At 41.7% G+C, this 13,041-nt stretch overlaps 1 protein-coding gene across 1 annotated transcript in view; it reads left to right on the top strand.

Annotated features, from left to right (window-relative positions):
- Window positions 1-12,290, top strand: part of LOC309543787 (uncharacterized protein) — a gene marked incomplete at both ends in the record, with an annotated part of 88,080 nt that extends 75,790 nt beyond the window's left edge. Inside the window, 1 exon segment of the mRNA XM_082276224.1 lies at window positions 11,622-12,290. Within this exon segment, the coding sequence (XP_082132350.1) occupies window positions 11,622-12,290 (669 nt within the window).
- Window positions 12,291-13,041: the final 751 nt, after the last annotated feature.

Below are 13,041 nucleotides of genomic sequence, written 5' to 3'. Positions count from 1 at the left end.
TTAAGCAGCACTGGTCAATCCCTGGGGATGGTATCTGGTAACCCCAGATGGCAGCTGGGAGTGTGTATAAATACTCTGAGATCTGGAACAGTCTTGTCTTACCCCTGAGAAGGAGATCACAGCCTGGGGGGGGGGGGCTGGTTGCCCCCTAAGCAATTCTGCCATGTGCCTGTTGATTATTGAGGTCTTGGCTGGGTTAGCTGGAGGGCCTAGTTGATGAAGATTGCTGGAGCTGACTGAGGGGCTTTTTGTCTGAGGATCTGATCTGCTATCACTGGGAGAAAGTGTCTGGATGATATCGGAGGGAGGAAACCAATCTGAGGACATTGAGTGGGTGAGAGATCCTAGAGACTGTGTGCTGTTACCACCCCCCTGGTGTTATAGAAGTACAGTAGCTGTGTGTGTAAAGGGGACATTGTGCTCGGTGTCCTGAAGAGCTCAGTCTATTTCATTCTTAGTGAAAGCACTTTGCTCAAATTCACCAAAGAGGAAGATTTATAACCACGGCCACACATCCAGTCACTATCCAAAGCTTGCCGTCTCAACCTCCGCAACATCTCCAAGATATGTCCCTTCCTAACCAATGATACCACCAAGCTTCTAATCCACTCCCTGGTCATCTCTCGTCTCAATTACTGCAACTCCCTTCTCATTGGCTTACCTTTAAAAAGACTATCCCCCCCTTCAGTCCATCATGAATGCTGCTGCCAGGCTCATCCACCTTGCAAACCACTCTTGTGTCTGCTACCCCCCTTTGCCAATCCCTCCATTGGCTGCCACTCAACCAACAAATTAAATTCAAGTTACTAACCATAACTTACAAAGCCATCCATAACTTGGCGCCCAGCTACATCACTAATCTGGTCTCAAAATACCAACCAACTCGTTCTCTTTGTTCCTTCCAGGACCTCCTGCTTTCTAGCTCCCTTGTAACCACTTCCCATGCTCGCCTCCAGGACTTCTCCCGAGCCTCTCCCATCCTGTGGAATGCTACCCCCATCTGTCCGACTATCTCCTACTTTGTCTACTTTTAGATGATCCCTGAAAACACATCTCTTCAGAGAAATCTATCTAGCATCCACCTAACAACGGTACATTTATTTTCTCCATCAGCCCATCCCCCACAGTCATTACCTCTTTTATCTCTTCACCCTCCCTCTTACTTTGTAAGCTCTAATGAGCAGGGCCCTCTGATTCCTTTTGTATTAAAGTGTACTGTATTTGTACTGTCTACCCTCAAGTTGTAAAGCGCTGCGTAAACCAGGGGTCTTCAGACTATGGCCCTCCAGTTGTTCGGGAACTACAATTCACATCATGCCTAGTCATGTCTGTTAATGTCAGAGTTTTACAATGCCTCATGGGATTTGTAGTTCTGCAACAGCTGGAGGGCCGTAGTTTGAGGATCCCTGGCGTAAACTGTCGTATAGTAACTAAGTAGAACTACTTCACTACTGTACTTAAGTATCGAAAGGCGGTATCTGTACTTTCCTAGAGTAGAATTTTTTTCTCCTACTTCCACTTTTACTTTACTACATTTTTTCGATGATTTCAATACTTCTACTCCGATATTTTTTTTTTGTGCTGCATAGTTACTCGTTACAATTATAAAAATTACCACTGCCAGAACAGTAGATGGCAGGTTTCATGAAGTTCATAAAAATGTGTATAATGTCATGTGTAAATCAGCGCATACTAAAATAAATGCTACTGTATGTATAAATAAAATGGTCTACATATCTGCTGTTAAGGGGAAAGAGAACCTCCCCCAACCAAGGAGAGTCACAAGCGTACATACACCGTATTTCTGGTAAGAGGCTGATTTTGCTTTTTTCACTGGAAGTTGAGAGCACAGAGTTTTGCAGTTTTGTTTCACTGGAAGAGTCTATTTGGATATTATTTTGCACTTACCTTCATCCGCCAGGTAAGGGGGAAATCCACAAGGTGGTGGGAGGAGTCTGTACCTATTATTTGGAATAGCACCTGTTTGATTCCTTCACCTTTGAAAATATATTCATCTTGTTTTGTCACATATATATGGTATTATGGCATTTATGGACTTTTTATTGACTTTGATTTCATCCACTCTTCCTTTATTTCATTATTGGAATATATTGTTGTATATCACATTGGTTTATATATGATTTTGCGCACCAATAAACTGTGGAGAAAAAAAAAACATGCAGGGAAGAGAAGGAGGGGAAAGGGAGGGACATACTTTATCTGTTTTTGTTTACAAAAAGTTACAGCCAAAGGAATTGTGATTGTCCTTTAGGTTAATCATTTGAAATAATAAAAAACAATATGATGTTCAAACTTTTGACTTCTTTCTTTAATAACTACATAACACAGTACTTGTGCTTTTACTTTCAGTACTTGAGTAGCAAAATTTAAAAAAAAAAACTACTTGCAATACTTAAGTACAAAAAATGTTGAATACTTTAGTACTTCTACTCAAGTCACTTTTTGATCGAGCACTTGTACTTTTACTCAAGTATGGGTTTTGAGTACTTTATACAAGTGTGCCCCCGTGTGTAATAAGTGGCAGTAACTACCTCCTATGATCAGTGGTAAGTGCCTGCTCTACACCCCAGGTGAACTGTGCCCTTACCAGATCCATGCAGCTGACAATGCAGCCTTCACGCTTATTAATAAAGATCCTTCAGTGATCGTGCCTTCCTCTTCACTATCCAAAATCCAAAGTAACGAAACTAAATTTCAAACGAACTTCAAATACTCTTTGAATTGAATTGAAAAAAGTTTTGAATTCAAACAGATTTTGAGTTTGAATAATTTTCTAATCAAATTCGAATTTCTGAAGAGAATAAAATGGAAAATAAAATAAAGGAACACAAAAGAATAGAATAGATTATTAAAGAATAGAATATGATAGAGTAAAACAGAACAGAATAGAAAATAAAAGAATCAAAAAATAGAATAATAAATAAAGGGATAGAATAGAAAATAAAATAATAGAATAAAAAAAGAACAAAACAGAATAGAAAACAAAAGAACAGAATAAAATAGAATAGAAAATAAAGTAAAATAATGGAATAAAAAATAGAATAGAATAAAATAGTAAGAATATAGCTATCTTCTGAAATCCAAATTTCAAAAAGAATAAATTTGAATACAATAGACAAGAATAGAATAGAAAATCAAATAGTAAAATAGAAAAGAATAAACAATAGAAAATAATAGAATAGAAAGAATATAACAATATAACTGTTTTCAGAAATTAGAATTTTAAATATAATAAATTTGTATAGAATATAATAGAAAAGAATTGAACATAAAATAAAAAGAATAGCATAAACAATACAATAGAATCAAATAGAATAAAACCAATTTTGAATAGAAATTGATTTGAATGCAATTCAAATGGAATTTGATTTGAATTTGAATCGATTCGAATTTGAATAAATGAAACAAATTTAGAGAACAAATTAAACAAATTTAACTAAACAAATTTATGTAAATACCGAATCAAAACACTTTTTTTCATTCTGCACATGTCTATGTCATAGTTCTAAAGAAGGCAGTATAGGGGGTGATTTACTAAAGGGAAATAGACTGTGTGTAGTTGGATTCATTTTCCTCGGTAAATGTAAATATGGTAAAGTTTCACTTTGTATAGAATACCCAATCAGGTGCAAGGAAAATATAAAAAGCTGCATTTTTCTTTGCTTGCACATGATTGGATGATGGAAATCAGCAGAGCTTTACCACATTTACTATGTTCTGGGGAAATGAATGCAGCTGCACTTGAAACACGCGCAGTCTATTTATTAAATCCACCCTTCGTGTCCTCAGATTGTTACTAAGAGTTACTGGAGAACCCCACACTTACCTCCTCCTCCTCCTATACAAGCTCAAGTTCTATCAGAACAAATCATCAGAAAAGCATTCCTGAGATTGATCATTGGGCCAAAGGAGTGACTGTGTGCCTGGCTGCAGGGGAATTCATGGAAAAGACCTATGGGACCTGTAATACTTCTGGCTCTTATGGGGGTACCGCTACATGGAAATAAGTGTAGCCCACCACCATTCACATGGACATACACTGCCCCATGTCTCCTACCAAACTTTCTCCAGTGTGGCAGACAGACATAGAGATATCCCTCCGACTGGATCAGTCCTGCCGCTGTCAGATCCTCCTTGGAGCTCGTATGCTTCCGATGTTTCACATCCTGCAGCAGGGATTTGACCAGAAAAAAAAACATCCACATAGTGTGACACCATCAAACTGAACAAGTTTAGAAAAATATAGCGACACCCACATAAAACTATAATAACAAGCGTCAAACCAGATCAGACCGGAGTCCCGCTCTGCCTTGCAGCTCCCGGGTTGCACTCTATCACACAGGAGGGCGCTCTGTGTACCAATGCTGCTGGGAGATTCCCGACTCCTTAGAAGCCTCACACACTGCTGTCTACCTCCTGCTGTTTTATTGTTACAGTGACTTCTTCTAGAAGGACCCCCTTATATCAGTGGTCAGTGTAGTAGTCCCTTACATTGGTGACCTTTGAAAGAAGGATCCCCTTATATTAGTGGTCAGTGTAGTTGTCCCTTACGTTGGTGACCTTTGAAAGAAGGATCCCCTTATATCAGTGGTCAGTGAAGTGGTCCCTTACATTGGTGACCTTTGAAAGAAGGATCCCCTTATATCAGTGGTCAGTGTAGTAGTCCCTTACATTGGTGACCTTTGAAAGAAGGATCCCCTTATATCAGTGGTCAGTGTAGTAGTCCCTTACATTGGTGCCCTTTGAAAGAAGGATCCCCTTATATCAGTGGTCAGTGTAGTAGTCTCTTACATTGGTGACCTTTGAAAGAAGGATCCCCTTATATCAGTGGTCAGTGAAGTGGTCCCTTACATTGGTGACCTTTGAAAGAAGGATCCCCTTATATCAGTGGTCAGTGTAGTAGTCCCTTACATTGGTGACCTTTGAACAAAGGATTTCCTTATATCAGTGGTCAGTGTAGTGGTCCCTTACATTGGTGACCTTTGAAAGAAGGATCCCCTTATATCAGTGGTCAGTGTAGTTGTCCCTTACATTGGTGACCTTTGAAAGAAGGATCCCCTTATATTAGTGGTCAATGCAGTGGTCCCTTACATTGGTGACCAATGGGAGAAGTATCCCCTTATATCAGTGGTCAATGCAGTGGGGCCTTACATTGGTGACCAATGGGAGAAGGATCCCCTTATATCAGTGGTCAATGCAGTGGTCCCTTACATTGGTGACCAATGGGAGAAGGATTCCCTTATATCAGTGGTCAATGCAGTGGTCCTTTATATTGGTGGCCAATGGAAGAAGTATCCCCTTATATCAGTGGTCAATGCAGTGGTCCCTTACATTGGTGACCAATGGGGGAAGGATCCCCTAATATCAGTGGTCCCTTATATTGGAGACCATAGAGAGAAGGATTCCCTTATATCAGTGATCTGTATGGTGGTCCTTTACATTGGTAAATAATGAGAGAAGGACTCTCTTATCGGTGTGGTCAGTGGGAGAAGAACATTCTTACATTGTCATCAGTGAGAAGACTGCCCCCTTACAGATAATCAATGTCAGTTGTTACTGAGAGATAGACATTGTTTATTGATCAAGGAACCCCTAGAAACCTTTGGAGGAACCCTGGTTGAGAAAGGTTGGACTAGACAGTAATATATTTCTATCCCCCTTGGTGGGAGTGGAGATGACCCATCTATAAGGATATACAGTACATACACACACAGCACAAGGCCGTGTTCACACTACCAGACATTTCTCAGGGCTGCAGTTCCTCTGAGCTCCACAAGGTGGTGATCTCACTTCTACCCAGACAGGAAGTCTCTATGGAATACAGACAGGAAGTGATGTCATACCAGAAAGGAAGTTATGTTAGGTACAAACAGGACATTTGGGAGGAAGTAGATAGGAGATATTATTGGAAGTGGCAGCAGAGGAGGTAATAAGATCTTATTTTCTATTTACACCCAGTAACCCCCCCCCCCCCGTCATGTCCGTCCTCTTCCTCCATAGTCACTGTGACGTCTTTTATCTCCAGCAGATGATGATACACACATATATAGTGTGGAAATGTAGAATAATCCCGTATATTACAATGAGGGAATTTAGGGTCTGTACCACGAGGGGAGTTATTGGTGTCAGTAAATGGCGGCTCCAGACATTGTATGTGGGGGGAATGAAATGATAATTAAAGGTTGGGGTTAGGGAAGATTTCTGTAAGATTTTACACGGGAATGATCAGCGCCCCCTCCAGAGACACTATGATGAGGTTCACAAGAGGAGTCTGAAAGGGACTGGATTTTGGGGGGATGAAATAGTGAACCCGGAGTGAGAGGGAGGCAATTTTATCAAAAAGACGTCCAGATGGGAATAAAAATTAATTTTTCAGCTCAATACAATTGTTCCCGCTGGACTGAATTTTGATTTTTTGCTTTTGATTCATCTGTTTTATGCATTTTTATAGTATTTTAATAACATTTTACCCGTTATTTATGATTATAAATAAAGTTTTGTGTGGATTTAGTGATGTATGATGATATAGAAGATCTTTAAGTTATTCTGGGTTATAAATGGTTAAGGAATCTGGGTTGGGGTAGAAAAGTTATTTAGGACCTCTTTACCTGCCAATAGCCCTCCAGGGCAAAGATTGGCATTTTACAATCTAAACATGTCAGATATCACCAGGTTAGGAGAGCGCCCTCTCTGGGTACATCTAAGCGGTATCCAACCTGCCATTGACCGGAGTATCTGGGACTGGGATTTCCCATTTACTGCTATAGAGGCTTCCATTGCTTTACAGGCACAGTGAACTCTGTGAAGGGCCGGACCATTCTCTTCATATTTGGAGATAAATTCTAGTAATTTGGTCCTCTAAACAAACAGCACTGACAATAAATAGAGAAGACAATGACCATCCTGACCATACATGGCCTACAAAGGGCAATTATTACACTACACAGGCAGCCAATGGGCAATCATTACAATATGCAGCCAACACAACGATGGAGTGCAGGGGGCAGGAGTATGGAGCCCCTTACATTGCTGGTCAGGAGGAAGAAAACATTCCCCAGCCTGCCATGAAGAATATGTTCCATCATTGGTGTCAGAGAAAGGAAAATACTGAGGGCTCTGAGGAAAGGAGAGGAACTGAGGGGTCTCTGAGGAGGTAGTGGGGATTAAAGGACCCTGGGACCTCTGAGGGTTTACTGCATCTGAAGGGCTCTGGGACCCCTGAGGAGGAAGTGTAGCAGAAGGACTTTTGGGACCTCTTGGGAAGTAAAAGGGCTGAACAACTCTGAGAGGTTAGTGGGGCTGAAGGGCTGGTAGGGGACTCTGAGGGGGTAGTTAGACTGAAACGCTCAGAGTCAATGGCTTTATGGCTCATAGGGGCTGTTGGTCTCTGTTGGTCCTTCCACCCCACCTCCAATTACTTTTCTGACCTCCTTAAAGAACTCCTTTCAGGAAGTAAAGGAAGCCTTCACATTACCATCTCACCGGTGAAGGAGTATGTTGCAGGACACAAAATAGCACAAACAAGGACACTTGTTCTATGAGGAGGTCTGTTTGCACAGCATCACCTAATGGGTTTGCAACTCAAAACCTTCCCATGACACAGGGTCTGGTAGTGCTCGTTGCTGGAATTCAGAGCCCCAGGAACCCACTGCCACTCTGTACAATGTCCTTAATACCACAATATACTTGGCAACAAAGAGAACAGAAATCCCCCCCCCCCCCCACTGTCCTCCTCCTACCCACACTGGCTGCCATTGGAGGGAAAAGAACAGACTCCTCCCCCACAGCTCTCTACTCCACCGGCACCATGCTCCTGCTATCCAATCCTATTTCTTCTCCTACTGAAGAGAGTGACAGTGACATCACTCCTGTCAGTCAGCAGGCTGCTGGAGATTGGGGCCTTGCAGCTGGAGTTCTGGCAATTATCCTAAATAGCCGGCAACTCCGGCCCAAAAGTCAGCAAGTTCTTTTTCCTGGACATCATGCTGACCCAACATTGACCTCACAGCACTGCCTCAGAGCAAACAAGTCAGAGGAAGGATCATATTTATCCTTGTCTGCAGATCTAATACTAATCAAAACCATTTCAGAAACCAAACAAACCCAACAGAGAAAAGGGAATTTGTGATCCAGCAGGCCAAGAGAGTTCTGGAAAAATTGTAATAAATACTACACAGTCCAAACTAAATGTGTTCCCATAGGGCCAGTAGTCCTTAAATACACAGCAACCCTTCTATTACCCCCCTCACATCCCCATCCTATTATTGTGTGACCAATACCATCCAAATAATTCTTACCTTCATTTATCCGTCTACAAGGAAACCTGTATAGATCAAATGACGGCACCAATGAGGATGGAGGAGGACCAGAGTCACATGACTGAGAAGATACTAAACCTCACCCTGGAGATCATCTACCTGCTGACTGGAGAGGTGAGGAGGATTCTGGGAGGTCACATGACATCACTCTTATCTCTATTAATAAAATACAGACCTGACCAATGAGGGGAGGAGGATTCTGGGAGGTCACATGACATGACTCTTGTCTCTATTAATAAAACACAGACCTGACCAATGAGGGGAGGAGGATTCTGGGATTCTAACATGATATTTCTATTGGTTTATCAATACAGAGATTTCCTCCTCTGAAGTCAGGTGATCATATGACCATCACAGTGCCTCCATGTGACTCCCTAAAACCTGAGAGACACAACATGCAGAAGATTCTAGAAGTCACCAAGAAGATGATGGAGCTGCTGACAAGAGAGGTGAGCGGTGCTGGGAATTCTGGGACATTATCCAGTAACAGACAAGGGATGTGTCTGGATGGTGACTGTATCATTGTGTGTGTCAGGTTCCTATAAGGTGTCAGGATGTCACTGTCTATTTCTCCATGGAGGAGTGGGAGTACTTAGAAGGACACAAGGATCTCTACAAGGACGTCATGATGGAGAATCAGCCGCCCCTCACATCACCGGGTAAGAGGAGACTTTATTGTAAAGGAGAGAGCAGTACGGAGGATCCACCTAGATCCCCCATCATCTGATAAACACATAGAAACAATGTATTCAGTCAGTGTGTGTGTTTCCTACAGATGGATCCAGTAATGGGAACCCACCAGAGAGATGTCCCCGTCCTCTGTATTCCCGGGATTCCACACAGGAAGGTCACACCATCCCTCACCATCATCAGGTAGATGAGGAACAATCACTGATAGTATCATTAGGATCTGTACATTATCTGCCTTGTTACCATTGATGTCATTTTTATTATATATTCAGAGTGGAAACCTGAGAGATTCTAAAGTTGGGGTTAAAGAAGAGATAAAAGAGGAGGATGATGAGGATGGGGTGATGGAGGAGTCAGAGTTTCTAAAGGAACACAAAGATCTGTACCAGGACACCATGGCGGAGTCATCCAGCTACAGAAACCCACCAGAGAGATGTCCCCGTCCTCTGTATTCCCGGGATTCCACACAGGAAGATCACACCATCCCTCACCATTGCAAGGTTGGTGGCATCTAGAACATGGACTCATAGAGGTGATGTGTTTATTTTTTTAAATGTGATGTCCCAAGATAAAATTCTTATGTCTTACAGTTGTTATTTTGTATCCCTTTCTCGGATTAGGGTGAAGATCTGATAGATATAGAATTTGAGGTTGAAGCAGAAGAAGAAGAGACGTATGTGAGGGATGATCAGCAGTCTATGGAGGAGGATGGAATAACGGGGACATTTATAGAGGAGGACACTCCTACAGAGATCAGCACAGGTGGGTCATTAACACTAAATACATTCCTCCACCCATACTGCTCACTGATTGGTCCAGAGTAGGGAAGGGACTGGGTGAGATCAGTTCTGTATTCCTGTATTTCTCTCGGATAATCTTCCTTCTCTGCTGCAGACACAATTTATGTCTCTAGACTGGATTTATGGAGATTCTGGGGTTCAGCTGGCTAAAAAATGTCTAGTAAGATCTCTGACAGAACAATTCTCCCAGGGTACTTGTTCTGTTGTCTATTGGGAATGCCGGGTGGAGGGATATGTCTGTATAGTCTCAGACTCAAATCACTGAGTGCAGTCTCAGGAGATGGGAGGCAGCGGTGTGGGACCTCTGCAACTTGTCTCATGTAGACATTAAAGCTTTAACTGATTACTGAATAACAATATTATGAGTCCTGACCCCTGCACTATATACTCTATGTTGTACGTTACATAATCCTGACCCCTGCACTATATACTCTATGTTGTACATTACATACTTCTGACCCCTGCACTATATACTCTATGTTGTACATTATATACTCCTGACCCCTGCACTATATACTCTATGTTGTACATTATATACCCCTGCACTATATACTCTATGTTGTACAATACATACTCCTGACCCCTGCACTATATACTCTATGTTGTACATTATATACTCCTGACCACTGCACTATATACTCTATGTTGTACAATACATCATTTTGAACCGTACAGTCCTAATTTGTGTATCCTATATAATAAGTTGTACATTGCATAATACTATTTTACACCCATTGCCTACCAGCTGGACATTTTTAATGTACAGATTTGATAGGAGGACAGCCTTTTACATGTTAATAATAATGTGATAACATCCTCAATCTTTGGAACCTTAAACAGAAAGTGATAATGAGGGAGGAGTCAGTAACCCAATGATGGAGATCTTCAGGATCATTCCAGTCTTCGTCTTGGTTGTTCTCCCCCCATCCTCACTCTCTGACCTCTGGTGGGGCTCAGCCCCGCTGTTATTTATGTTCACTCTCCTGCGCTGTGCGACAAGTCCCAACATGTAATCAGACTCTTATCTTGACCTGTGGATAATGCACACCTGGATGCCTTCCAAAGACTTGGGAAGTCTAAATGAGCAGAAAGCATAGAAGAACACAGAGGGCGCGCAGGCCTAGCGCATTATCCTCAATACAGGTTTTAATTTATTAAAATAGAGGTGAATGTACTCCCAAACCACTACTTGCTTCAGTTCATGACGCAAGCAGTGGTTTGTGAGTACATTCACCTCTATTTTATTCAATAAAAACATGTATTGAGGTTTATGCGCTAGGCCTGCGCGCCCTCTGTGTTTTTTTCTATGCTTTCTACTGTTATTCATGACTAAATCATGGACTAAATAAGGAAGTGCGGGACTTCTTGTGTAAGGAAGATACAGTTCTCGTTGTTTCCTCACTCTCTGACTAAGGTCCATGAATAAAGAAATGAACTGGTAGGAGATCAGAGGACCCATTTACTAGTTACCTTGAGGGGGGAATTGTAAGATCCTCAGAGACAAAGCTGTCTGATGTGGGCGGAGCCCTGGTTTAGGGGAACCAATCTGCTGATGTCTAGTAATAATCTTTGTATTTCTATTTTAGTAGATGGACGGGAGATGAGGAAAACCTCAGAGGATTGTCTCACTTTGTCTCCAGACTGTAAAGTAGAAGATGAGGACATCACAAAGTATAGTCCAGGAGAAAACCCGGCTTCCTCAAATGTCCATCCGGCACCACACAGTGTAGATGGACCATCGTATTCCTCTTATCCTGAGGAACCTCAGACTGTGAGGGACATTGCTGGACCATCGTATTCCTCTTATCCTGAGGAACCTCAGACTGTGAGGGACATTGCCAGACCATCGTATTCCTCTTATCCTGAGGAACCTCAGACTGTGAGGGACATTGCTGGACCATCGTATTCCTCTTATCCTGAGGAACCTCAGACTGTGAGGGACGGTGCCGGACCTTCGTATTCCTCTTATCCTGAGGAACCTCAGACTGTGAGGGACAGTGCCGTCCTTCCAACAGATAAGAGGTTTTCCTGTACTGAGTGCGGGAAGTGTTTCCGTTTTAAATCCGGTCTTAATGTGCATAAAAGATCTCACACAGGGGAAAAACCATATTCCTGTCCTGAGTGCGGGAAATGTTTTTCACAGAAGTATAATCTTCAAACACATCAGAGATCTCACACAGGGGAGAAGCCATATTCCTGTCCTGAGTGTGGGAAATGTTTTTCAGAAAAGTCCCAACTTTACACACATCAGAGATCTCACACGGGTGAGAAGCCATATTCTTGTCCTGAGTGTGGGAAATGTTTTTCACGGAAGTCCCATCTACACACACACCAAAGATTACACACAGGGGAGAAGCCGTATTCCTGTTCTGAATGCAGGAAATGTTTTTCAGACAAGTCCAGTCATTACAGACATCAGAGATTGCACACGAGGGAGAAGCCACTTTCCTGTGCCGAGTGAAGGAATTGTTACTCACTCAAGTGCTGTCTTCCTGTTCATCAGGGATACCGCACAACATTCAAAGTGTATTAGTGCCTTGAGTGCGGGAAATGTCTTCTATATGAATGTTGGTGGAAATGTGGGGAAGAAGCACACCCTGATATACACCTCAGATATACTCCATGGCTGATCTTCATCATGTAAGAAACACTTCATAAGGAGATCAGAGATCACCAAAGACATGTATGAAGTGTTGTCCCGTGTTGGCCATTGATAGCAGGAGAAAAATAAAAATTGAGTCATTACCTATCATTGGCTGAGTACATTTTGTAGTGTAAGATTTCACAAACACTTAGAGGTCTATTTTTAAAAATAATAATTGAACGAATGTGACCAGCATTCGCCCAGCCATGATGAATGTTGGCCATATTTCCTTACGTAAAGTGACTTCCTTGGCTCCTTCTAGTGGCCACAATGCGGTATTCATATAAATCATATAAACCCCCACTGAACTATAAATAATGAAAATCAAAACCAGATTTAAGATCCTAACGTGAAATCTGCCGTCGTAATACCCCTCAAGTTTAAAATATATATACAGTGTACGTGTGTATATATGTGTGTGTGTGTGTATATATATATATATATATATATATATATATATATATATATATATATATGAGGATTTCGTTGATGTCATACGGCACTAATAAAGTTTACCCAAAAGAACATTTCATGTAAGAATTTCTAATACAATGTGATATAAATAAAT

This window comes from Pelophylax lessonae (genome assembly GCF_965119305.1).
Source record: "Pelophylax lessonae genome assembly, contig: HAP1_SCAFFOLD_350, whole genome shotgun sequence".
In the NCBI taxonomy this organism is placed as follows: Eukaryota; Metazoa; Chordata; class Amphibia; order Anura; family Ranidae; genus Pelophylax; species Pelophylax lessonae.
Note: the sequence above shows the minus strand (reverse complement) of the source record. Positions and strands in the feature narration are given on the sequence as shown.